This window comes from Rousettus aegyptiacus, unplaced genomic scaffold, assembly GCF_014176215.1.
Source record: "Rousettus aegyptiacus isolate mRouAeg1 unplaced genomic scaffold, mRouAeg1.p scaffold_m13_p_15, whole genome shotgun sequence".
NCBI classification, from domain to species: Eukaryota; Metazoa; Chordata; class Mammalia; order Chiroptera; family Pteropodidae; genus Rousettus; species Rousettus aegyptiacus.
In genome coordinates, this window is record NW_023416290.1 from 30,466,574 (window position 1) to 30,493,516 (window position 26,943).

At 36.8% G+C, this 26,943-nt stretch overlaps 2 protein-coding genes across 8 annotated transcripts in view; one reads left to right on the top strand and one right to left on the bottom strand.

Moving 5' to 3' along the window:
- Window positions 1-1,385: 1,385 nt before the first annotated feature.
- MTERF3 (mitochondrial transcription termination factor 3) lies at window positions 1,386-22,553 on the bottom strand. Of its 5 annotated transcripts, none has more exons than XM_016125462.2 (8): window positions 22,425-22,553; window positions 16,727-17,055; window positions 15,287-15,439; window positions 10,782-10,971; window positions 6,960-7,107; window positions 6,524-6,595; window positions 5,244-5,405; window positions 1,386-1,650 (listed from the first exon to the last, which is right to left on the bottom strand). In XM_016125462.2, exons 1-8 carry the CDS (start codon window positions 22,487-22,489, stop codon window positions 1,456-1,458), a joined length of 1,314 nt encoding a protein of 437 aa, XP_015980948.2. In that variant the 5' UTR covers window positions 22,490-22,553; the 3' UTR covers window positions 1,386-1,455. The 5 variants fall into 5 exon arrangements, with proteins under 5 accessions (XP_015980948.2, XP_015980949.2, XP_015980951.2 ...); XM_016125463.2 differs by adding an exon at window positions 18,420-18,525 and having other exon boundaries at window positions 1,508-5,405; window positions 22,425-22,533; XM_016125465.2 differs by adding an exon at window positions 18,415-18,525 and having other exon boundaries at window positions 1,508-5,405; window positions 22,425-22,533.
- Window positions 22,554-22,830: 277 nt separating this feature from the next.
- The window catches only part of PTDSS1 (phosphatidylserine synthase 1), a 60,769-nt gene continuing 56,656 nt past the window's right edge, over window positions 22,831-26,943 (top strand). Inside the window, exon 1 of one of the 3 annotated variants that reach the window (XM_016125458.2) lies at window positions 22,831-23,139. In XM_016125458.2, the coding sequence (XP_015980944.1) occupies window positions 22,961-23,139 (179 nt within the window). In that variant the 5' untranslated portion in view covers window positions 22,831-22,960. The remainder of the gene's footprint in view (window positions 23,140-26,943) is intronic. The other 2 variants (XM_016125459.2, XM_036232889.1) reach the window with 2 other exon arrangements.

Below are 26,943 nucleotides of genomic sequence, written 5' to 3' on the forward strand. Positions count from 1 at the left end.
ATTTGAGGTTTTAGGACTATTCAGTACAGCAGTACAGCTCACCTATTCTGACTGATATGAGTAGGTTGTTAATAAAGGCAAATAAGGTTCTGAGCAATAGAAAGATCAGGCAGGATGGTTCCATACTTGGTCTCCAGCTGCACCTTCTTCCTGTTTCCCATTTATTCATCTCATCCATTAGAGAGAAATCCATAAAGGTGCATATCTGTGCCACAATCTCCACTGTATTCTAGGAACTCCACTATTCTTGGCCTTGACCAATTACAAATTTAGTTTCTCACGAGGTTTTGGGACATCCAGCACATCACAAAATACTGGTGCACAACAAACTACTCCCTAAGTTAGTGGTTTAAAACTTTATTTCTCCAAATTTTGAATTCAGCTGGCATTTCTGCTCCATGTGGTATCTACCAAGGCATAACATCTAAGCCTCTTTGCTTACGTCTCATGTTTAGTTGGTATTGCTGAAATAGCTCTGAGATTTGACCAGGAATCTTTCAACTTTATTTCTCCAGTAGAATCACTAGATCTCTTTACGTTGTTACTCAGGGTTTCAAGAGGACAAGACTCGATGTGGAAGAGCTTATCAAGTTGAAGACTGATAATGTCCCATGGATCCAATGTCACTGGCCAAGAGTGCAAATACCAAGTATGGTTCCATAGAGGGCCACCAGTGTTAACATTCTCCTAAATCTTGAGATTCTACGGCAGGTAACTGAAATCATGGTGCCTTATTTTCCAAATAATCAGATGCAGAAGTTACATCATTTACCCAGGATTACACATCCTAACAGTAAATCTTTTAAAAAAGTATCAGTTCATGTTATAAATCTGCATACAGGCAATAAGTCAAAGCTTTGTTATGGCCTTTTATTATGTCTCATTGCCTTCTACTCACCTTCAAACTACTCCCCTCTCTATCCATTTCCCTTTCCCGATTCTTAGTAGCTACCTGTGGGTAAATCTGAATATTTGTGCATGGGAAGCTAACAGTGTAGATAAGCCAAAAGTACATGTGTTTTGTGGCATTGTCTGAGTAGTAGATGTTAGATAAAAAATATAGTATGCTCTAGAAACCCATTTAACATTTCAAGAAAAAAAAACACAAACCATCTTATGATGAAACTACTTTAAAAGAACTGTGAATATAAGAAGAGCCTCCACTTTCTCATCTTCACCAGAATGACAACAGGCCAGCCTATAGTAAACCAATTCGCTTTCTCTAAGCTTGCTATATTTTTAGTTCTCTGCTTCCCCAGAGAAAGAAAATGGTTGAGTCAAAGAATTACGTGAATGGAACTTTTGAGAAAGATCTACCAAAAAGTATACCCAAATTTACTATACCGAGAAATTGTTTCTAATATCAATTAAGGCTTGAGACATTTATTTTAAACTATATTAATTTATTCATATGTACACATACTTTGTATTATTACATTTTAATATTCATCAAAACTAAAGAGTTTTTAAGAATTTTTCAAAGTCCTGTACTGAGGCTTTGGCAATCTCTTCACAAAATATTTCATCAGGCATTGATACCAATTTGTCCAAAGAAATGTAGTTAGGTTTTGCTGAATCATACTGTGCTCTTCCTAAATAAGTCAGAAACAAATGTCTTTCTTTGACTTTAAACAATCTTGTATTAAATACCTAGAAAAGAAAAGAAAGAAAAAACACTGCACTGAAAGATGTTTACTCAAATATTTATCTGGCTAAAACTTTTAATAAGCTAATACACGTTGACTACATGCTCAGTAAGTATGATAAATGCCCAGGGTGTAAACCCTATAGCTTCCACTAAGAAATTATGATTGAAAAAAGGACTCAAAACTCACAAACAGAACAATTATAAAAAATTAAGAGCTACCCTGTAGGCAAAGAACACTGACTAAGCCAGAGACAGGGGAGAAGTCGTTAAAAAAGCAAATTCTCAGTCTCCATCCTAAACCTACTTAATCAGAAACTTTGAAAGTAGTCCTCCAAGGGATTCTGATGCCTGCCAAGTTCGAGAACAAAGTTAGAGATCAAGGTCTATGGCATCAAAAAATGTATAAAACATGAAGCTTCTCCCTTCCCCACCTCTCCCTCCCTTTCCCTTCCCTTCTCTTCCTTTCAATTTCTGCTGCTCCCTAATGTCAAAATGAAATGAACCTGGCCTCTAGGGGAGCAACTAGAAAAACGATGTCTTACCCACCTTGGGGTTAAACAACTAAAGAAGAGAGTGAGTAGCAGCAGCAACTTTAAAAAGGAAACAGAAGCAGGCTAAGTCCCTATAGCCAGCTGCAAGAGAGAGAATTGAGAGATCCAGCCAGGCAGTCAAGAGCGCACTAAGCTGGAGAGAGACGTTTGTGAGACACCCACTGGCGGGGCCCAGATGAACTACATTCAGTATCATGTCTCAGGTTCTTCTCTTGGTTATACTTCAGGTACATTGGGAACATTCCACGTGGTACATAACCTCTGGAGTCTTTCCTTTGTTCAAGTAGAAATGAAATAGTAACGAATCAATTGGAGAGGACATATGAAAAGCAACTGCTGAAAACTAAAGTATAGTGACCTCCTCCCACCCCCCCTCCCCCCCCCAAAAATATATATGTATGGTTTGCTAACTCAGCATGGGGTTGGTTTGCTTTTGGAACAAAATATCTTTTTCTCTCTGCAAAAACAAATTACATGCTGTTCTGCCTTCACTTTGGTAACTAAATTCCCATTACTGCATTGTTATTGCTTCTAGACGTATTTCTTTAGAAGTGTGACTCCTTTATAGTGACTCTTGGCTTACGAAATTATTATACAACATACAGATTAGATCATAAATAACTCCGAAGTCCCAAAGTATTAATTATAAATTATAAATATAATGACACTTCAGAGCATTCACATAGTTTATAACCAGATATTATGTTGTTTCTCCAATGGTTTGAGGTTAAAGATTTGTATGATTTTTCCAGCCCAAAAGCCACAGCTCAGATGGGTTTTTTTTTCTTTTTTGATTGTTAACCATAATTCTTGCCAAAAAATTTCATCCTGTTAGTGATCAATTAAATTATCAGGAATTAAAACAACAACAACAACAAACCACTGGTCTGAGAATTACTGATTCCCTCTTTTCCTAACATAGATTCCAGTTCTGCCTTCATAGAAACCCATAGTGGGAGAGGAAAAACAAGGTTTTAGGGGAGCCTGAATATAACCTTTTTTCCTCACCTAGTGATTTCCTCACATCATTACCCTGCTTTTGTTATCCTTTACTTTCCATGACACTGCTTTGAAATGACTAAATTAACCATATGCATTGTTATAATTGTTGCCCATTTTTAATTAATTATAGATATATGTGCCAACAAGAACTGTTATTTGCATGAGAAAATTAGTTTCACACGGGAGTTTTTGGAGCACCAGCCAAAAATTTAAAGTCTGTATTAGTTTCCTCAAAGGCCTTTTTCATCAGTTGATGCATTTTTTTCCCATTAATGAGGATTTTTTTCCTTTTTTCTTTTTTTTTTCTTCAGCAATATTATTCAGATCCCTAAGAATCTGAGAGTCCCAATATGGAAGCTATAGTTCTACAACGGAATTTCCCAAAAGCCAGAGTTTGGGGTGCCTAAAATCTGCGTTTTTAAAAAAGTGATTTTAATGCGTCTGATCAATATAATAGTTTCTTCTACTTGTAAAGTTTCCATCTGTCTTTGAAACCCCACTCATTCTACTGACAACTCAAACGTCACTTCCTAGAGTGGCAGCAAATCCTAGTTAAGAGCATGCATGGGTTTTTCAACTCAACTGCCAGAGTTCTAATCCCATTTTTGCCCCTTGTTACCTCGGTCACCTGAGACAAGTTACTGACTCTATGGTTAAACAGTATCTACCTCATATGGTTGTTGTGAGGATTAAATGAATTAATACAAATAAAGCAATCAAGATGGTGCTGGCACATACTAAGCACTCAATAGCTGCTATTGTTTCTATGATCTTCCTACCTCCTCTGAATTAAATTAATAACTCTATAAGACATGTGGTTAAGACACTAACTTTTTGTAAAGCAATTACATTTTAAACCCATCTTTCATATACATTACAAATTCCAAAAGACTATAAACCATGTCTGATTGATTTTTGTATTCCCAAATCCGATTCTCTTATCATGCTTTACTGTCACTGAATTATCTACCCACTTTGGGGAAAACCAATTGCCATGCTTTCTAGGTGAAGATTATTTACTTTACGATTGTTCCATAAGCCAAATTTGCACTATTGCAGGCTCTAACCCTTTTTGTAATGAATACATATCCATCTGATGCAACAGAAAAATTCTCTATTAAGGGCCTAATCATAGTGAAGTAGGTAAATAAGCATTGTTATTTGTGGAGGAATTAGACCAAATGAACTCTAGTTCAGAGAGTTATATTAAAGTCACATTTCATTTGTCCATCTTTATATGAAGAACACATGTAGCAAATGAAGTAGAAGGATCACTTTAATAAAATTCATCTTCCATTTATCCATTGAATACTTATTCTACTCACATGGCAAACAAGAAAGAAAAATGAATTTGATTAAATTCAATCAATCATTTGTTAAATAAGTATTTACGTACTGCCTACTAATTGCCAGGCATAGTTCCAGGCACTAGAAATTCAGCAGTGTACATAAATATGACATGATCTCTGCTTTCAAAGAGTTAACATTCTTGAAAACAGGCAGATAATATCACTCCCTAGGTAAAGGACAGAAAAGTTTGATTAGCTTAGAAAATATAATTATGGATTTGACATGATGGCAAACTGGAATTGTTTTATGCTTTGGTAGATCATTACAATATGGCCTGTTAACTAATGGATTTAGATAGCCTGAGAATAAAAGTACATTTAGCATTGAAAAGACCTTTAAGGGAAGTGATCTATTTCAAATTTAAATGGAGAAAAAAATGAGAGAATATATTAGATTCCAACAAGCATAAGAACAGGTAAAAACTAGAAGTCACTTATTTCTCCTCTGAAGATGCCCTAGAAGTTGTAAACTTTTCACAAGCAAGCCCTCCCTCTACTGTTTGCTAGATATATTCTTGACAACAAGATGGGCAAGAAAAATATGACCTTCACGCAACTCTCAGAAGTAGACTGTATTTGGCCCAATTCCTTCACTAACAGCAAAGTATTCTCACAAGCGAACAGCGCTACGCACACAGAGGGCAGCTTCCAAGGGAGGCAAGGACTGCTCTCCCAGGGTTGTGCACCCGTTACCTGTGGGAACCTGACAATGATGTGGTGGGGAATGCTCATCACGTTGTGCACATAATCAAAAGTCTCCGTAAGTTTTCTTTTATTTGCAGTTAACATCTTTGGTATTTTGGTGATCATATGTTGAATTTCATTACGTTTAAAACCTAGTTCAAGATGATAAACCTAAAAGAAAGTAGAATTGCTGTAAATCACGAATAGAAATCATTATTTTCGTACTATGTCAGAGGGCACACTGATTCTTTTAAAATTTAAAATAAGGACATTAAAATCTGGAAACAGCTATGCCAGTGTCCTAAGGGATTGTAGTTTCCTGCTTCTAGGGTAACCTGAATTTCAAACCCTATTCCTAAGAATGAGCTACTCACAGTATGGTGATCATCAAGATCACCAAAAGGAGTGACCGTAACTATGAGGTAGAACGATGGTGGGTATGCGGGGCCTTGTCAGGTTATCTGTATGGGTGCTATACCACACAGACCAGCAGTAAAATTTTCAAAGTGCTTTTTGAGCCTCTGTTCCCAGGCACACCTACATGAGTTATCTGAAATACTACATGTTGAAATTATAGACAGAGATGATGAAACACCCACACATGAGTTAGGCCTCCTATATGCAGTCATAGTAGCCAATGCTCCTCCACCAGTCCTGCTTTTATCAGCCCCCACTAGGCTGAAAGCTCTGCAAGAGGAGCAACATTCCCCCGGCATAGTGTGTGGGCAGATGCACCTCAAAAATAGGCCTTAGATAATTTCAATTATTACTACAGTTTTGTATACTACCTAGACAGCTGCCCTTGTCTCTACGCTCTTCCCTGGGAGAAAAAACAGTAGAGTGTCAGAACATTCTGTGATAAAACTAGAGCTGGCAACTGACACAGGTGCTACAGAGAGCAATGTGCCAGCCACTGCTCTCTTCACAGTCTTTTGGACCCAGCCTCCAAAACTCTTCTCCTACCTGGGTGACACAGTCATAGACTCTCACACTGGGCAATGAAAGCAGTTTCCAGGTAGCACCCAGGCACCTAATCCACTCTAGGATTACAGGCATCGATGTCTATAAAGTAACTAACTCATGTAATACCAGGTCAACGTGAATATGTTAACTAAAACAAATTGCTTATTAAGACATTTACTGTATCATTTCCTATTTTCATCTTTTTAAAAATAACTTCATTTATAATTTAGTTTTCTTTAAGATGACAATAGCAAAATCTATCCCCTCTCCGGAGGACTTAAAAACTTAAAGAAGCTGATTTCCCAAAAGCTTAAAGTCATCCTTACCTTCATATTTTCTTTCACAGGCTCCAGACTTCCAGTTAGTAGCCTTGGGAGACGAACTACCAGATCTCTAGTCTACAGTGATAAAAAAAAATCTATCATTACTATCTATGCATATTCAATTAGTTTGGAAAAGCATTACTAGAAATACAAAATTACAAATTTTAAAACGACCAAGTCAGAGAAGTGCTAGGAACCCCAGAAATACATAAATTTAATACTATTTGAGGAAAAAAATAAACACTGAAAACAAAACTTAAGGAATCAATTTGATGGAATGTTATAAAATAATACAGCTATATGTTTAAACTAGCAGGCTAATTCATTCCTGTACAGAAAATACCAGGCATTTATAGAAGGCATATGCTACAAACATGAGATTTAACAGTTATTAAATGTAGCTGACATGGAAATTTATAAATCCTCCCCTTTTCCTTACCTTCTTCACATTAAGTTCAAGTTCTTTCTGAAAAAATCCCAATCTGTTATCCAGTCTTTCCACTGAAAAATTCAGCAAAAATGGTGCATTTCTGACCATCTGTGCAATATCTGTCTTACTAAATTTTTTTGACTGTAGATAAGCCACCCTAGAGAAACAAAATACATGTACATATTAGAAACATTAGTGTCATGTTACTTGCTAAAATAACTAGTTTTTAAAAAGTCCTCCCTCTCAAAAGGAATTAAAAAACTCATTCTGTAATAATGGCTCAAATATGGTTAAAACAAGCATCCATCCAATTCTATAATGGTTCCCATTTACACTTGAAAACAAAATGATTCTGAGATCCACTAATAGTTATCTGACTTATTTTCTTAAGAATTCTTAAGAATTCTTAAAAATTCTGTTTAAGAATTTTTTTTTTTTTGTCTAAGAACAGAAAAAAAACACAAAATAAGATAAGAAAATAGATTAAGAATTCTTTTTAGAAAGACTCTCAAGCATGATGGGAAATTTTTTATTTTAGTATCTCAGAGATATTGAAAAAGGAATTTATTTTAAAACATTTACTGAGTATGTATTTTCATAACTAATTTTTATTTTAAAACATTTACTGAGTATGTATTTTCATAACTAATTTTTACAGCAGTCTTTCAATATTTCTTTCGTTAACAGAGAAATTTCCTGCTAAGTTTCTGGAAAGCAAAATAAGATAATGAAATATATAAAGTCTGACTATAAAAGTAACACTATTGATTTTTTAAAATCTTTAAATTTAGTAAAACTCAGTTTTATAACCACCTAAAATACACCTGGACATTACCTTGTTTAAATCTCACCAGAAAAACAGAAAAACCTGTGAGCCAGGTAAAATTTCCACATAACATTTGAAAAAATATAGATCCACAGAAGTAACTTCTAAGACCACCAGCTAATTAATGAGAAAGATGAGATTTCAACCAAGTTACACACCTACCTTTTACACCTATGCTATTTCTATACCATGTATCAGATCTTATGTTTTATATGCAAATGACTGTTACTCTTCTAAAGTAGTCCATTAAAGGTCAAAAGAGAAAAGATTGATATATTTAACTATTTAAAAATGTAAAACATAAGGCAAGGAAACACCATCAGCAAAGTGAAAGAAAAGTAACGATCTGGGCAAAACATTTATAACCTGCCACAGAGAAAGAACTAATTTTCTTAGTATAATAAAAGAAGGCTCATGAAAAAAGAAAGAAAACGGACATATGAAAAGTTCTCCAAACATCATTCCCAAAATGAGGTATTATTTTTAATCTATAAAAATGAACTAAAATCATAAAGTTTGATAACACTGTATTAGTGAGGAATTGGCACTTCTGTACACTGTTGGGAGGAGTGTAAACTGGAAAATAACCTGTACGAGGAATAACTGTCAACATCTATTAAAATGACAAATGCACATATCCTTTGACCTAGTAATTTCTAGAAATCTGCTCCTGGTTTTACACCAATATGTATGAAATGATGTATATATATAAGGAGAGTCACTGCAGCCTTGTTGTAATAATGGACTGTAAATAATCACCATTTTTACCAATAAGGGACTAGATAGATCCATTGTATGAACTATGCTAGGGGAGAAAAAAAGAATAGGAAGCCCCAATAAAAAATTATTTCCAACATATAATTAAGAAAGTGGGGTGCAGAATACTATGTATAAATGCTACCAGTTGTATGCATGTATATTCATGTGTATGTGTGTACATAGAACACACACACACATACTTGTGTATGGTAGAACATTCTTAGTAGGTTGAACAAAAAACTTGATAATAGTAGTTGCTTCCATAGAAGGGTCTTGGAAGGATGATGAGGGACAGGAGTAAGTAGGTGGAAAGGAAGATTTGTGTGTGTGTGTGTGTGTGTGTGTGTGTGAGAGAGAGAGAGAGAGAGAGAGCGCGCGCGCGCGCGAGCGTGCAAGCAAGGATCGGTATCTAATTAAAACATCAAAACTGCTGTCTACATTGTGATAATTTTTCAAATAAAACATTAACATATAAGGCCAAACCAAAAAAAAGTAATTTAAATTCAGATTACTCATTGGAAACTTCTTACAAAGAATCAAATAACTTTATACATTTAAATTTTCTTCATTGAAAAGAAAACCAAGTATCTAAGATCAATGCTGGTACTGATTTTCTAGAAATTCTAGAAAATAAGAATGCTGTACATATGCCAGAGTCAAAAGCTAAGTTATATTAAATAAAGCTTATTTTTTCACTGTAGATTCTTGAGTACATGTAGATAAATTATCTATTAAAAATTCTAAAGTAATTTAAAAAAATGCTCCACAGTTTATTTGATAGTCAGCGAGGTTTAGGAACCATAAGACTAGGAGCATGTGTGATCTTGAGCAAGTAACTTAAACTCCTTTTGAGCTTAAGCTTCCTTTATAGAATTAAAAGTACAGAGACAGTATTGTGTAGGAGCCAGGACTCTGGAGTTAGACTGAGTTTGAATCCCAGGCCTGCCGCTTAGACTAGCTATGTAATCTTAGGCAAACTATCTAACTTCTCTGTGTCTCCCCTGTAAAAGGAAGATAGCTGTAGGAATCCTCCGTAATGGCCTCCAGTGATCCCCACCTCCTGGTATGCATGCTTCCTTGGAATAAATCTCGATAAATGAGGTTTAGTTGGTTTTTGAATGGGAGGGAATTAGTGTTCCAGATTGCCAGGAGTAGATCTGAGTATGTCAGTTGAGTTTCCTAGAATCATCCTCTCTCCCATGCATTTTAACACATTATCTCTATAGTAACCAGACTGTAAGTCCCATGAAGGGAGAGAGTGTGATAATCATATATAGCTCAAGTCTAGCTCAGTACCCTGCATGTCTAATAAGGGCTCGAACTGTTTGATATAAAGAATGCAATGTTTTGTTTTGTTTTGTTTTCTAACTCAAAAAAAAGGCCATTAGGCTATGATGGTTAAAGGATCTGCAAAACTCTCCGAAATGTAGTGAGGCTCAACAGCAGGGTAAGTATGATCTGGAGGATATGACTAGGAGCAAACCAGCTAGGAGACTGCTGCAGTAATCTTCATGTGAAATAATGGAGATCTGTGGTAAAGTATTTAAAGTGAAGATTAAGAGAAATGCACTGACTGACTTGAGAGAAACAAAAAGGTAAAACTGATAGGCCTCAGTGATTTATTAGATGTGAAAGCTGAAAGAGAAGCTACAGTTAATACCAGTATTTCTGATTTGGGTAACGGGGTGACAGGGCTCCCTTTCAGTGAGTCTATGAGTACATGGAAGAAGTGATTTAGGTGAGAGGTGGGGGTGATGACGAATTCAAAATGTGAACTTGCACATGCGGACTCTGCTTTGTTCTGTGGTATTCTTCCTGCCTAGCAGGCAGCCTTCTTATGTCACAGATCAATACTATCCCACTGTACTGATATCACAGATTAAATAAATTGTTGGAATGTTGAATGAAGCATAAAAGTGTTTATAGAAGTGCTAATTAAAGAAAAAAAGGAACAACTAAAATAACTAACTTACGGAAATGATTAAGCAAATTTTACAATAATCTGCCAAGAGAATGTGAACTGTCTACCATCAAAAACTGGCCTATTAAAAACACAAAAGTTCAGTCTTTCATAACTTTAAGTGTACCCCCAAATAATCCAGCCATTTGTTAATGGATTAAAAAAAACTTATTTCTGTTTCTGAAGAGAAACAAAGTACTGACTCAGCAAGAAGTTTTTATTTTCATATAAAAATGGGCTGTTGAATTAAAAAAAAAACAAAAAAAAAACAAAAAAACAACTCTACCTGGTTTTAAGATTTTCAAGGTCTTCAGAGAAAATAGCGTAATTTTTAGTCAAGAATGTTCCCAGTTGGTTATCCTCTATACCCAAATCTTTAAGAAACAGGAGTATTTGCTTAATGTCTTTTTCAAAATCCAGTCTCAGAAGGAGGTTAGCTGCATCTGGATGTTTTTCTATCTTGGACAAGTCCACTCCTATAATAAATTACAAACACTGTTTGAAAATAACTGCTTAACTCAGTCATTAAACTTCATACACAGAAGTATCAGAACTTAGTGATGGAAATAAGCAACCTATCTGAACAAGAACTGAGGCCAATAGACCCTTCTAAATATTTTTAAATTAAATTGGTTGTAGAAATAAAAATAAATTAAAATGAAAATACAGTATTTATTTCAAAGCCATATATAGAGGAAAATGGCACAGTGGGGGCTAAATTTCTACCCAAAATAAACTTGCTAAGTCACTAGACCTAGGATCATCGTCTTTGTCTATGGCTTCTTGAACATTGAAGGATGCACACAAGTCCCTAATGGGCTCTATGGTTAATTACTTAACTGGTAATCCTGTAGGGTAACAAACTATGTGAATAAACAGTTTCTTTGAAGTTTTAAAAATCATTTCCTTAGTGATCATAAGGATTATTTTATGATCATAAATAATTATTTTAAAATATACTTAGGATCTCTTCCATTGGGGGAATGAAAATGACCCTATGTCCAGGTCTTTAGCACATAGACAAGTACCTTGAAGGAGCTCAAGAAATGTCTGTATGAGAACTGGTGAATATATGTAGTCCTCAAGTACACCACAAAGCAGAAAGCATACAATTTTTAACCTTCAAATATTCTTATAATCTTAGGTAATCTAAGTAAATGAGACAAGGGACAAGAGAGAAAGAATAAGAAGGGGGGAAAATCAAGTTGTTATTTTAAATTATTCTTTGGTTATGGACATAATCTGTCAGCATTAACTAGGCAGAGAATCAAAGTAATTTGTAATTCAAAATTCTCATTAAAACTGAAGACTTTATTCTCTCATTTTTTCCTTTTACTGGTTTTTAGAAAACTAAACATGAACATGAAAGGCCTATTCCTTCTTTAGAGTAAACAGCTGAAGACAATGTAAACCTTAATTCTAGACTAAATTTCATATTCTTTAAAATATTTCTTCAGATTAAAAATAACTCTCAAACTGATTTCTAGATGCAACTTTACAGTCTTAAATATAAAAGTCATGAAATAAAATTCTTTAATGGTGTCCACAACTAGAAAAATAAATTATAATTACATATTAGGTCCCAACATAATTCTAAACTCAAATTTCTTGCTATTAAGCAGGTATTAATATAAGATGGTCACAAATAGAAAAACAGATTACACACACACACACACACACACACACACACACACACACACACGATAGACTAGAAACAGTTTCAGGATAAACAAAAAATCTAGCATAGAAAAATCAAGGGCGGGGGAAGAACTATTCATCAAAACAGTGGGACCACTAGTTAGACACTTGAAAAAATTAAGAATTCTCTCTGTATCTGATACGAAAATAATTTCAGATAGGTATGAATCTACTAAATGTGTACTAACTCTAAAACTACTAGAAGACACAAAATTTTTAAAATAACTTTGACTACATAAAAATATGAAAACTAAGTATAGCTTTCTGTATGATGTATATTTGCATAGAAAAAGGTCTGAAAGCTACTTAACAAACTGGTAATGGTGGTTACCTTTGGAAAGTGGAACTGCAGATGTAGAGAGGGTAAGAGTTCTTTCTTTTGTAATATTTGCACTTTTAACAACTAGGTGTACTTCTTTTATAATTTAAACATGATACGAAAAGAAAAATTTAAAAAAATTATGAATGGATGGAAAAATAAATTAGAGACCAGTTTCAAAATCTATGATAACTAGGGGAAGGGATGCTTTAAAAATAACATAAAGGGTTCAGACTTCAAATTTAACTAAATATTACAGTTTACATGTGCTAAAGTGCCATACTCAGCATGAGCTGTCACACCCTGACTGTGCTGAAACAGAAATCCTGAAAGCTGCCTTTTAACAGCAACAGGAGAACAGATTCTCATCAGGAGGGCACAATGCTGTCAGCACAAATCACTTGGGTTTACTCACAATTTCATTAACTTGAAAAAATAGTCAGTGAATGCCTACAATGGACCAAGCACTGTGGTAGGCTCTGGGGATATAAAAAATGAATACTACATGATTCTAACTTCTGGGTGACCAGTCTAAGTTGGCTTTATCCCATCAGTTCAGTAACTGTACACATTACTGCTGTATTCATTTAGGGTTACACGTATTTACTATATCAATCAGGGTCTAGCAGGTAACAGATATTGCTCTAATGTTCAAATGAAAAGAACTTTAATGAAGGGACTCTATACAGTAGTGTGAGCAGAATTAAGGGAACGAGAGCACCCTTAGAGCTAAAGAGACAGGGAGAAAAAGTATTACTCAAACCCAGAGGGAGCTAGACGTGATTAAAGGCTGTTTAGTAGGAGCTGTTGTCATGGAGTGAGGCAGTTACATGACCCAAAGCAGGGAAGGAACAGGGAAAAAGTACTCCCACTTGCCCTCCCTCTCTTTCTGCAGGTGCCTCCCTCCCACTGGCTTAAGTTGCCAAACCATCTGGCAAAGGAGCCCTAGTGCATAGAAGTTAGCCTCTTGGGATGTAGAACAGGCAGAAAAAGGCAGAAAACAGATCTGGGAAGCAAATAGAGAAGAAGCAGGTCACTAGGATCCTCAAAAATACTGCCTGACAATGCAATCATGCTTCCTCTACAGTGTGCTGTCACAATATTGGCATTCAGATGAAGAAATGGCTGGTACACATTCCAAAGCTCTAAGTATGTTGTAAATTATTTAAAGGTAGGGATCATGCCATGTTTATCTTATATTCCCCAGAGCACCCATAGCAAGGTTAGGAAAGCTGTTCCAAAAGCAGAATGGCTCTCCTGCTTGTAACAAGGTCATCTTTTTCTCTCCTTTGACCCTACAGAACACTTATTTTTATCTCTCATATGGGATTTATCACTTCACCTTTCATCCTTGCATTCTAGTTTTTTCTTATATATGTGTATTTAGATGTTTGTAAAAACTTGAAGCTGCTTGAGAACAAAGGCCATTCCCTACACATTTGAGTAACTTGCACAAAGACAGATGAGCCAACAATTTTGTTGTTATTTTTGATAGGACTGAAGCAAGCAGGGATGAGCCTAGAGGAGAGTCACTCTATTTGGAAGGCCAGAAAAGACATAGTAGAAGTTATCTGAACTTAAATGAAGTTCTCCAGCTGTCTGAGCTAGCCAACCAAATGAAGAAATTGGCAGTAAAGCTAAAAAATGGTAAGCGGAAGACCAGAAAGAACTCTGATGCCATGAAAAGCTTTGAAAGATTTTAAGTAGGTCACTGACATAGTTGGATTTGCATTTTACAAAGAGCACAAATGTTAGAGAGGTTATCAAGGCAATATTACTGATAAGGAGACTATCAACTTAGGAAGCTCCTAAATTTTCAGTGAAAAATGAGGACCTAACTAAGGTAGTGACGAGAGAATGAGAGAAACATAAATGGATTTGAGAGAAAATCCTTTCCCTATCCTGTCCTCTCAATCATACAGGAGAAAGGAGGTTCATCATCTGGGAAAATCAAGTAAGAAAAGCGCCAGAGACAACGGAAGAAGCAGAAGGTTGCGGTAAGGTGCTAGACTGAAAATACAAGGACTAAGTAAAAGTTTGCAGTGAGACACCTTGATTGCCTTTAACAATCCAGATTCAAGTGCATCATATGTCAACAAGCTAAGATACTTATAGAGCAGGCTTACAGAGAACCCATCCAAATCAGGGGGACAGTAGGCTCCAGGAAGATTAGGGGTAGAGGGGAAATGGAGCAAATACATCCTCTGATAAGGTTAACTGTAGAAAAAATTGTCCTGAGAGACCACTGGAAGGTGGGGGAAAATGTGGCATTAGGAACAAAGAAAACTAGTCAAATGAAAATTACATGAAACTATGAAAAAATGAAAAGTTGTATAGGAAGGAAGACAATCATAGTGTACTTCCTGCAGAGCAGAGAGCTATATTTATAGTCATAATGCCATCACTGACAAATGCTTTAATATAACTATACTGTGAAAATTGAAGAGACTAAGGGAAAAGTATATGTCATATACAAGAGATCAACTGATGTCTAAAACTAATGAATCAAGCAACTGCACTACAAATGACTACAAAAACATTTAGAGGTTAAATACAAACAGAAAGAGCTATAAAAGTTAAGTAGATGCTTCTAGGGAATGGGATGCAGAGCCAGGAGGGATGAAGCAGGGAGTAGTTTTTGACTTGAAGCCTTTTCACACTATTTGACTTCTGTTCATACTTATGAACTTTGATAAAGATTGAAAATGCTAATTTAAACAAAAAGAGAAACAAAGAGTACACTCAAAAAGTACCTGTAGGTCACTCAGACTTACCTAGCAACACTAACTTCCGCAGAGTCTCAGAATGATCCACATAGTCTCGAAGTGTGAATGTAACGGGGGGCAATGGAGGGTCTGCAAGAATCTGAATAGCCTCCTCCTCGGAAACTGGCTGCAGTGGAGAAAGTGGAGGCACGTGGTCTAGTCCTTTGAAGCCAGCCATGTGGAAAGAGAGAAAGAAGCAAGTTAGCTCTCCAATCTGCACACTTAGAGCTATTTCTACAAAGACAACTTTTTCTCTGGTTTGCTTCTTTTTAAATTTTGGGATTGTTTTGGGATTAAACATCTAAGAAGTCTGAATATCTTCCATCAAGAGGAAAGGTTAAGACTATTTAGAAATATCAACTACTCTTCCTCAAAGATAAGAAATTTCTTGGTAAGTTTCTAGTCCATAAGGAGTCCTGCACAAAATCCCTTTCCCTTTCCTTCACTTTTAATCAACAGTTAAGAATGCTAAAGATCAACCAAACTTCAAGTACATTTTGAGAAAGAGATGGAGTCTACCATAGCTTATTAACTTGGTCAAAATTACGACATATTCTACCAGCCTGAATTGTATGGGTCAAAGTCATCACATCATGAAATGTCTTCATTTTGATCCAATCCCCTCTCCTCCAAGTTATTCTCAAATAGGTCTTAAGGGGAACTTCTATGATTGTGTTTCTACCACCTGTAGTCCTTTGCTAAGTGACCCTCTCTTTGCTAAATGACTCTAGTAAAGCCATAATTCTGAGGTTTTGTTTTGTCTTAAACAGTATGGAAGATCCTGGAAACTGTACCTACTTTAAGCTAATAAATCAGAAATGTAATTTTTTGTTCTATTTTTTTACTTCTAATCATTACCTTTTCTCATTTCTTACAGCCAGCCTCTCCTCCTAGACCCACATACTCTCCCAGCTTTCTTTCATATTCTACTTAACCTAATATTATCTCATTTGCAATGAAATAGTCCTTGCATGAAAATATTCCTAGAATAGGAAGCACAGGAGGGAGAGGACTAAAAAGTGATATGAGGGAGCTTTCTGGGGTGATATAACTGTTCTATTTGTTGATCGAGGTGGTCGTTACATAGCTAAAATATAATTTAAGCACGTCAAAATTCATAGAACTGTATACCCAAAAAGGATGAATTTTTGATATAAATCATACATACCCTAGTAAACCTAATTCTCATGAGAAAAAAATTTTAATCTAAATAATAAACTATTTAGAAAGCAAATGTACATATAGCTAGAAAATAGTCTTATACATATTAAAAAAAACAAACTTTTTTTTCTTAGTTAAATATAGGTATAATAGAAGCAAATAAATAGAACTGGCATTGTTACTTTTCTTGCCTAGTACAAGATATGACTTAAAATGGGCTAACAATGTAAACAGGTAGCTTATTCAAATTACTAAAATGAGGCAAAGGGGACTTTCTGAAAGAATTACCTTCCAGAGACAGCTCTGTCTCCTGTGACTGCTCATTCACAGAAGGAAGCATAGTGCTTTGGGGGGAATTAATCCCTTGTCCACTTGAGTTGGTAGACTGGGAACTGTTATTCCACACGGAGGAAGTCCTGTAAGTCTTAAATCCCCACTGGAAGAAGCAATTGTCAGAGGACAGCTGAGGCTGAGCAGAAAATTCATGCAACCATGTTTTTCCTGGTCTCTGAAAACAATTTCTGAGTTGTGTAGCACTAATGAAGCCATTCAATTTAATTGAATTTAACCACCTGGGTATCTGATGGGCCGACAGAGCCATTTTTCTTAAAAGTAGCCTACAAAGGAAATATATAACCATTAAAAGAAAAACTTATTTTCTTAAATGTTTAAAACAATATTCAAACAATAACAGGATAAACTGGAAACTATTTTTTCTAATTAAAAGGTACGTAATAAATTTAGACGATTAAAGTAGTCACGTTTCTTAAGTACAAGAAAAGCTAAAAAACACGACACTGTCAATTACCAACCAAAAAGGCAGGAACTTCTGAACTGGAAAAATAAATATATGCTTTATGGTTTAAAAACAAGAAGCAAAATCACTGGTGTACGAAAAACATTTATAACAAAAATCTGTAAATATTCAAATCATAGCTGAACTCAATAATCTGTTAATTTAACACTTTAAAGATAAAGTGATGCAATTAAGCGTTCTTAGAATTTGGTTTGAAGGACGTTTAAGAAACAGATTGCTGATCAAAAGAACACTGAGTTATTCAAATGTATTTTATGTACATACAGTTGACCCTTGAACAACAGAGGGGTAAAGGGTGGTGTGTCCCCATAGTTGAAAATCTTCATTTAACTTTTGACTCCCCAAAAACTTAACTACTATTGGCCAGAATCCTTATTGACAACACAGCAGATAAACAAATATTTAGTGCTTATATATATTATATACTGTATTCTTACAATAAAGCTAGAGAAAATATTAAGAAAGTCATAAGAAAATACATTTACAGTATTGTACTGTATTTATCAATACCATAAGTTTATGCCATCTGTTCACAAGATGAATCATGTTTGTCAGTATCTATATCAATATTGTCTTATATGATACAAAACACTGATGTTATATATATTACTAACACTAGACATCAAAAATAAAAAGATAACATTAAAATAAATTCATATTTATTGAGGTATGATGAGTCACGCATTGATACTTAAGCAGCATCAATAGCCTAGTATAATTGATACGATTGTTTCACAGTGGCCTAGCATATACACTAATCCATGCATCTTCATAAAATTTTTATGGCATACAGTAGCCATATTCATAGTACAGTGTTGGAAACATTGTTACATTTTTTAAAATAACCATTTACCTGTGATGATAGGCAGTTTCTCCAATTATGAGAGAGAGAGTAAAGGGGGGCATACCGTATGGTAATATAATTCTTTGAAAGCAAAGTTATAAAACAGTAGGAAAACTAGCACATCATTTTGTATTAAATATCACTTGCCATATGGCTATGTAACGATGGGTTTTCCACTTCCATACAAGTCTTGCACTCTATATAATGAATACTTAGTTGATGATGGTAAAACAAAAATGTTTCATACAGTATTTGCTAAAGTTTAATTAGCGTTTCACAGGAAGACACACATACACAACAGATAAGTTTATTAACTGTACATCATGAAGATTTCCTATTCATTAAGTGGACGTGGATAATCATAAGGGTCTTCATTCTTGTCATCTTCATGCTGAGTAGGCTGAGGAGGAGGAGGGGCTGGTCTCACTATCCCAGGGGTGGAAGAGATGGAAGGAAAAGACAGAGAAACAGGCACACTCAGTGTAACTTACGGATATACACTGTAATTTCCAACTTTTTTGTTTTTTCATTTCTAAAAATGTTTCTACAGGGTACCGATCCTTCTTCCACTGATTGCTTTAGTTTCAGTGCTCATATCATAGAAGGGTCTATGTCATAAAAAAAGTCAAAAGCAATCTTGAATAATCAGAACCCTTTTGCAAGATTGTCTAACGTCAGTTTGTTTTCTGGCACTGCTTCTTCTACACCTTCTTCTTCTTCATCTGGCACTGGTTTGGAAGCACTCATCCCCATCAAATTGTCTTCTGTTAATTCCACTGGTGTGGTGTCTATTTAACTCTTGGATTTCTCCAAGATCCATATTTTACAACCCTTCACCCCCCTTCTCTTCCTTACTAATAAACGTCCTTTGTGGCATTTTTTTTTTTCCAGAATAGGGCAATTTCACCTGCACTAAAAATCTGTTTAGGCAGAAATCCTTTCACCTCAATTATTTTCTTAATGATGTCTGGGAACTTGTCTGCTGCTGCTTCTTGGTCAGCAGAAGCTGCTTCTCCTGTTACCTTGACATTTTTTAAGACAAATCTTTTTCTAAAATTATCAAACCATCTTTTTTTGGCATTAAATTCTCCAGCTTTAGATCCTTCACCTTCCTTTTGCTTTAAGTTGTCTTATAACGACTTTGCTTTTTCTAGATTCATATTAGAGTCTATAGGTATGCTTTTCTTATAGCAATCCTGCACCCACATAAAAACTGCATTTTCAAAACCAGATAAAAGGTAATTCACAAAAAGTGCGAGGTTTTCACACTTGCTAGTGTAGTAGCAGTGATGAGTTCAAGAATTTCCTTTTCTTTTTTTTTTTGCAAAGGTTCTTATGCTGGATTCATTTATCTTGCAATGCCAAGCAACCACAGCTATGGACCTCAAAGCGATTCAGCTTTTTCTTGTAATGCCATGACTTTCCTCTGCTTCTTAGGAGCACTTTCAGCAACACTAGTGGCACTTCGTATAGATCCCATGATACTATTCAAGGTTTATGCTATTGCACTAAACTCAATGAAAAATACATAAGAACTGCAAGAGATCACTTTTTCCTGTGACACCCAATTAACTGGAGAGACAAACTGCTCACATAGAGATGATTACCATCACACAACATTTTCAGTGGATACTCGCAACATGAGGTCACTGCAACAGCAACAGGAAGTGGCTAAGAAATTATTACAGTAGTATAGTATGTACTACAGTAAATTTCATGCAGCTATGATTTAATATCCATCTTTACATTTGTTCACCTTTCTCTAGAGTGCAACTGTGAATAGCACTCTGGTATTTATGTACTTGTGTGCACAAGTTTTGATAAATTTTAACTTTCTATAATAGATTCGTATATAGTTTATAGTAGTAAGTGATAAAATAAGCTAGTATCTACATATATTTTAGGCATTCATGATATGGCTAACTTTTTCTTAACATTTTTGATATTATTAGACTATGTGGTTCACTTGTGAATTTCTTCAAATTGTTGCAAATCTCCAAAATTTTTTCCAATATATTTATTGAAAATAAACCACATATAAGTGGACCCACACAGTTCAAACCCATGTTGTTGAAGGGTCATCTGTACATTAGTCACAAAATAAAAAACAGGAAGAAATCTACTCTGTCTTAAATGAATCATCAAAATATTATCACTGCTATCTAGAATGTTATTTCTCGCTTCATCCTCAGGGCTAAACAATGTTATTTCACAGATAAAGCTATTACTCAAAAAGGAATTGAACAAAACCAGTTTTGTAAAATTCTATTTTTAGGAAAAAAGGAAAAAAGCTTTCAATAAAAAAAAAAAGTCACAGAAGCAAAATGAAGTGAGATAAGTATATCAGCAACCAGCAATGAATACATGTATATTTTTGATGGAAAAGCATACTTTTAAGATTTTAATCAGATAAGGCTGTCACTACTTTAAACTTGGAAATATGAAGGAATTTTATATTTAGCCAGATTAATTAGAAAGGGGAATCTGATGTAGATCATTTCACTTTAAATAATACATAGAAAACACAGCCCAGAGTCCAGTATATGGAAAATGCTCCACAAATATTAGCTATTAATACCATTGATTACACAACCAAAGATAAATAAATTGCATACAATGTTTTGCTGTTGTTTTTTTTTAACATATATACTGGAATTCAGGCGTTTTATGCTCTAAATTAGACCAAATACTTGAGTCTAACCTTCTGACCCTTGAACAACTTGAGAATTGGGAGTTAAGGGCACTGACCGCCACCCACAGTGGAAACTCTGGGTATAGCTTAAGTTTGCCTTCCACATACACAGACTCCCAATCATGAATGGAAAACAAAAAATACACAGACTTAGAGAAGTCTTCTGAAAGGACATTTTCAAAAAGTGAAAGTTATACTCTCATTCTGAAATGATTTTAGAAAGGAAATACTCAAGATCGCCTGTGAGATAGGTGATTTTTGTTAAATTTTGGTAAGAAATGAGCGTCCAAACCTGTGAAGTTTTCCATCAAACCTACAACAATCATTCTCTGCACTGTAAAGTCATAAGGCACTAAACTGGAAGTTAGAAGTCCTCGATTATTCTACGCTGAGGAGACTGTTTCTTGTGGTAGTCTAACAGGATGTTTGGCCCATGAATGGGATGTTCAATAACCATTCTTTAAATAACAGATTCTTTTAAAGGTTATAGGTGCAATAAGATGATTCTTAAGGTCCCTATTAGCTGTAAAATGTTTTGACTTCTAAGAATTTCATCACACTTCAAAGCCAAATACTGAAATCTCAAATTAATTCTGAAGCCTTTCCAGGTTCAAATTAACATTCCTCCCACATAAAGCAGATTAACTTTTGAATTCTATCTATATTTATTAAAATAGTTTTATGTATATAACTAATGGTTATCCTTATATTTTTATTTACAAGCTCACTATCCTCTTTACATCACTTCTTTGCTGTGTATACCTCTTCATAATTAACTGTTCGTTAACGATAGCATGGCTGGGTCTCATCTCTGGATTCACCCTCCCAGTGATTGTTCCCCATTGGCCTTGCACTGCTCCAATGTTCGTTGGACGGAAATGAATCAATCAATTGCTACTATGGTTAACTTATTTACCAACACAGAGAGTAAGACAATTGCATATGTGTATAAAAGTTCAACTTAATGATAACTCTTCTAACATGACTCTTTCATCAGAAAGATTAAAAAGCCTTTAGCCGTTAAAATTCTTTAGTACATTTAAATATCACGTACTAATTCTCAATGTGTGTCTTAGTACTTCGCTAGGAAGAGGCATTGAAATATTGTCTATCGAAGGCTCAATATTTCAACTTCTGTAAGGCTAATAAATGAAAACAGGAGATGAAAGGGGGCTGGTCCTAATATTCAGTATTCCTATCTCTGTAAGGCTAATAAATGAAACCAGGAGATGAAAGGGGGCTGGTCCTAATATTCAGTATTCCTATCTCTGTAAGGCTAATAAATGAAACCAGGAGACTTAGGGGGTCTGGAAAGATGGCTTCCTAAGTAATAAGGGGCCTCTCATCTACCGCTCCACGCCCTCTCAAAGCCATTTTAACAGTCCATTTTAGTTCCCCACTCCGAACTTCCGCAGGAAGCCACCAGACACTGAGTTTCCGCGTCCACCGCAAAGCGCGCTAATAAGCCAGGCTTTCGTTTCATCAGCCAGGGGTATAAACAAAACTCCCTCGATGGGGCCGCGAAGACCTAAAGGCCGTGAAAGGCCCTGGGAAGCGGCCTGGCCGAGGGTGGGTCCGTACCCCAATCCCTGCCAGGAAAGCGCCCCTCGCGCTCCAGCGGCCCTCATTTTACCTGTGGAGAGGCATAGGTCTTGCGGTTGCTTTCGCTGTGGTCGCCAGGTTGGCCCACCTACACATACGACCTCGCCACGCCGAACTCCGGCATGTTCGCCAGCCTTGCGAGCACGGCGGCGCTGCCCCGCCCACGTGGGCTGCGGCCCGAGTGGGCGAGACCATCTGAGAGACCGCGTGGGGGGAGAGCGGGCAGCACTCTGGGGAAAGAGCTGTCCAGGGAGCAGCTTCCCTTTTCCCGCTCGCCACTTCCCTTAGGCCTCATCCACTGGGGATCTAAAGACACTAGAAGTCCATAGAGATGCCTCCCCCAGAACGCCGGCTGAGGCAAGGCCGGCAGCGCCCCCCTGCCCGAAGCCGCGTTGGCGGCGACGCGACCCCGCCCTCCCGCGCCTGTCCTTTCCTCGGCTCTCAGCCTGTGCTGGGCGCCAGACTCGTCCTCGCCGTTCGGCTCGCCTCCTGCTGTAGCTCGTCATCTCCGGGGTCCCAGCCTCCACGGGCCGGGGCCGCCGCCGCCGCAGGACGGGGAGGCGGGCCATGGCGTCCTGCGTGGGGAGCCGGACCCTGAGCAAAGATGATGTGAACTACAAGATGCATTTCCGGATGATCAACGAGCAGCAAGTGGAGGACATCACCATCGACTTTTTCTACCGGCCGCACACCATCACCCTGCTTAGCTTCACCATCGTCAGCCTCATGTACTTTGCTTTCACCAGGTGAGGCGGGCTCCGCCGCGCGGAAGACGCGCCCTTGGAAGTAGAGAAGGGGCGAGCGGGAGGCAATGGTGGGGAGCGTGGCCCTGTGTGGCTCCAGGTGAGGAAATAGTCTGGCTGCTCCTCGCACATACTCGCAGACAGGCCGCCCACGCAGCTCTTATACCGACCCAGTGTCTTGCAGCACATCCATCTTCCTCCCCTGCAGCCCCTTTGGCCCGTCGTTTTCCCCTAGCCTTCAGCCTCCACTTCACCTCTGTTTATACCACCTCTCCCATACAGCGCCTTGGGCCACATCAGGAACACTCGTAGGCATCTAGCATGATTCCCCCCTCTCCTATCGCACTCTGCATCGCTCCCCACACACATCACGACACCGGCCCCGTCTCCAGTCCCCGTTTCTACCCAGCACACCGCGTGATTCATCTCGTATGCACCAGTTTCAGCACATAACACTCACTACACACTGAAAACACCCCAGTCCACAGCATCTCCTTGCAGCACATCCAGGACACAACCCAGACCCATTCCTGTGGAATGTATCCAGTATTCAGCACTGCCCGCCTTGCAAAAAATGTACATGTGAGGTTTCCTACAGTCTATCCCATGCAACACCTCCCGTATCCATTTCACACAAATCATCTACCATAACCCTTCCCTCAGGCCTCAAACACGACTGTCTGTACCACAGCACAAACTGTCCCTGTAGACACGCATCATGGTGGACCTTTCCCCTTCTAGCACAACCAGTACCCATCACCTCTTGTAGACAGTGCTACACAGACATCAGCCCACCACACAACATAGTGCATACTCTGCTCCATTAATCACCTAAAATACTTGCTGAAATGAGATATAGTGAAGCATTGTAATGATGCCTGGTGCATAGTAAACACTATGGTGTGTTAAAACACAAACCTCACAAATGTAGCACAATTTTCTTATTCCCCTGAAAACATACACACACACACACACACACACACACACACACACACAAAATGCTCAGAACACCTCAGATATACACTTGTGCACGGTAGTTACCCAGCCCAACTCTTGACACCCACATCTTGTAACTCTTCCTCACAGAACAGAATGAACATATGGCCCCTTCAAAACCCCAGGGAGCTAATTCATCCCTGGATCATAACGGCACACATGCCATAGGTCCTACTCACAAAGATTTATATTTTCTAAATGAACCTCTTTAAAGAAAGAAAAGGCATGCCTGCCACACCATTATGGCTTAAAAGACCAACCCAGAGAAATGTGGTTTTGGAACCAGGTGGTTGGTTTCAAAGCTATCTCTGTGTTCTTCGTTAAGTTACTTAATTCTTCTGTAAACCTCAGGATCCATACCTGTTAAATTGAGATAAAATATGTGCATACCTCATATGGGGTTATGAAGAATAAATGAATATGTGTGAATGCATTTAGCAGAGTACTTGGTACATGATGTATTATTAATATCAGTAAGTTCTCTCCCAGTATCTTTATCCAACAATCAAAGGTTCTCAGTCCAAGTCAGCAGAGTATGTGCAGGGATTTATTTAGTAGTCACAAACTTTGGGGGAATTTCTGGTATTGAGTAGGTAGGGGTTAAGAATGCTAAATGTGTTATAACACATGGGAGGGACAACATTATACAACAAAGAATAAATTGTCCTCTGCACATGCATGCATATGCACATACACATGTGTATACACACACACAAGTGCCAGTGGTACCTCCCTTGGGAATCATTGAATGTTTTTCATATTTTCACAAAACTAATATCTTTCCACATGATACTAGTTCCTTACCTCCATAATTCATTTGACTCTTGGTTTTTATTTTGTGTTTATATACTTTCTTTAAAGGTATAAGGCATATGTAACAATTACATACTCAACAACTGAAGGATATGGTTACTATTATTGTAAAGTCTTCAGGTAATGCTCTGCTGTGGGATAAGACCAGACCGTTCCACGGTATCTAACCAAGAACACATTTCTAACTTTGGAAATAAATCAGTCTTGTCCCTAATTATTCTTACCCTCAAATATATCATTCTATCCTCTTATTTTACCACTTAATAGCTGTGGGCCCACTTAATTTTGCTAAGCCTCAATTTTCTTATTTATGTAAAATGAAAATACCTAGTAATACCTCACAGGGTTGTCTGTCATGAGGGTTCAGTTAATTTTTTTAGATAATTTATGTTTAGCTCAGTGCTAAATAGTAAGTGCTCAGGAAATATTAGCTGTTGTTATCATTACATCATTTCATTATATGCTAACACCTAACTTATGTTTGTCATTGAGTGAGAATGTAGTATGCTCTATAATTGAGAAAAAGGATAAAAGCATTGGGAAAATGGACATTGCTTGGATAACATATGTGCCTGTTTCATATTAACTTCAGTTTAACTTCATCTCATATCCAAGTTGGCAATGATGGAATTAGTGCAGGAGTTCTTTGGAAATTAGAAAAGTAATTATGGTGTTTTATTTTAAATAATGAGAACAAAAATGAAGAGTTTTATCTTTAATATTATTCCAGACCAATTCAAAATAGATCTCTCTTCCTCTTTTCTAATATAGGAAGTCACATTCTTCTGGAATTTCCCTTTTACAGCATATTCTGTCAAAGCACTCAATAAATTGCATCAGTGAAAGTCTAAGAAATGAAAATGAATTTTAAAAGCTTATCAGAAATAATAGAAAAGGCATCTGAATCTTAAACTATGGCCTTTTCCAAAAATGATAGTAGTTTTATTTCTTCCACTAACCTCGTAAAGAGACAGAAATCACACATTGAAGAACTAATTAATATTAAGCTTCACCTTATTTAAAATTATAAACACCATTAAAACAATTAGTATCATGTCTTACTCATTTTTTGTGACTAGTTAAAGTAGTACATTACAGTGATAGCTCTGTCTGCCTCCACAAAGATTGAAAGTAGTGACTTCTTAAATGAAAATTATTCTGTGCTATTTTGCAATATAGTTTAGACTGTTCACTGCAATTCTTTCAGTAAAACTTTAAAAATATGTCTTAAAGTTTGTTTTTCAAAGACTAGTAGTCTAAGAGAATAGGCGATAGGATACATCTGGGGTATCATATCACTAGTGTGTGAGCAACAGTACCCACATCATGTCACAGGCAGCAGACACGCAGCAAGAATTTAGGATTCTTGTGAAGGATAAGATACTTCACATAAGTCTGAGACAAGTTTGGATTTGTCAGGTAGTTCTTTTGTTCAACAACAACTCGTCCAACTCGTTGTTACATCACAGCATTTAAATCTCCTGTCCCCATCACTGTCATTAAAAATAAAGCCAGATGCTGTCGAATCATTCTAAGATTTGAAAAACCTCATTTCACCACCACTTACAATAAATGTTTTTATAAATGCTTTAGTATAAGTCTTATAAATTTGTTCAGCCAGAGTGGGGCAAGGAAAACTTTTGTCTTAAGCTCAGAGTGTAAATATGAGGTGCCTCACATTTACTCTGTTTTCAGAGGGTAGTAAACTTGGAAATGTTGAATGGCCTTAGTGTCAAAAACTCAAGCTTTAGATTTCAGACACAAAAATCTACTAAACCATTTCCCCTGATAGCTTCTCTTCCTTCATGGACACCACCAGCCTTCCCTGTTCTTTCCTTTTTAGATGGTATAGATCCCATTAGAAAACCACTCCTGATGCTGCCGATTCAGTTATCTTGGTCCTGCTTCCTTTGTGTACATCATGTTCTTTCTCCTCCAATAACAGAGGCCTGGGTGTCCTTGTTGGCCCAACATTGGCTGTATCCATAGGAGCTGTGT

Excerpts from the sequence above, each read along its gene's own strand:
- MTERF3 (XM_016125461.2), bottom strand. The coding sequence starts at position 22,489 with ATGTGTAGGTGGGCCAACCTGGCGACCACAGCGAAAGCAACCGCAAGA. Across the intron at positions 17,056-22,424 it reads AGACCTATGCCTCTCCACAG|GCTACTTTTAAGAAAAATGG; the intron begins GTAAAATGAGGG and ends TTTCCTTTGTAG. Across the intron at positions 5,406-6,523 it reads CTGTGAAAGAAAATATGAAG|GTTTATCATCTTGAACTAGG; the intron begins GTAAGGATGACT and ends ACTTTCTTTTAG.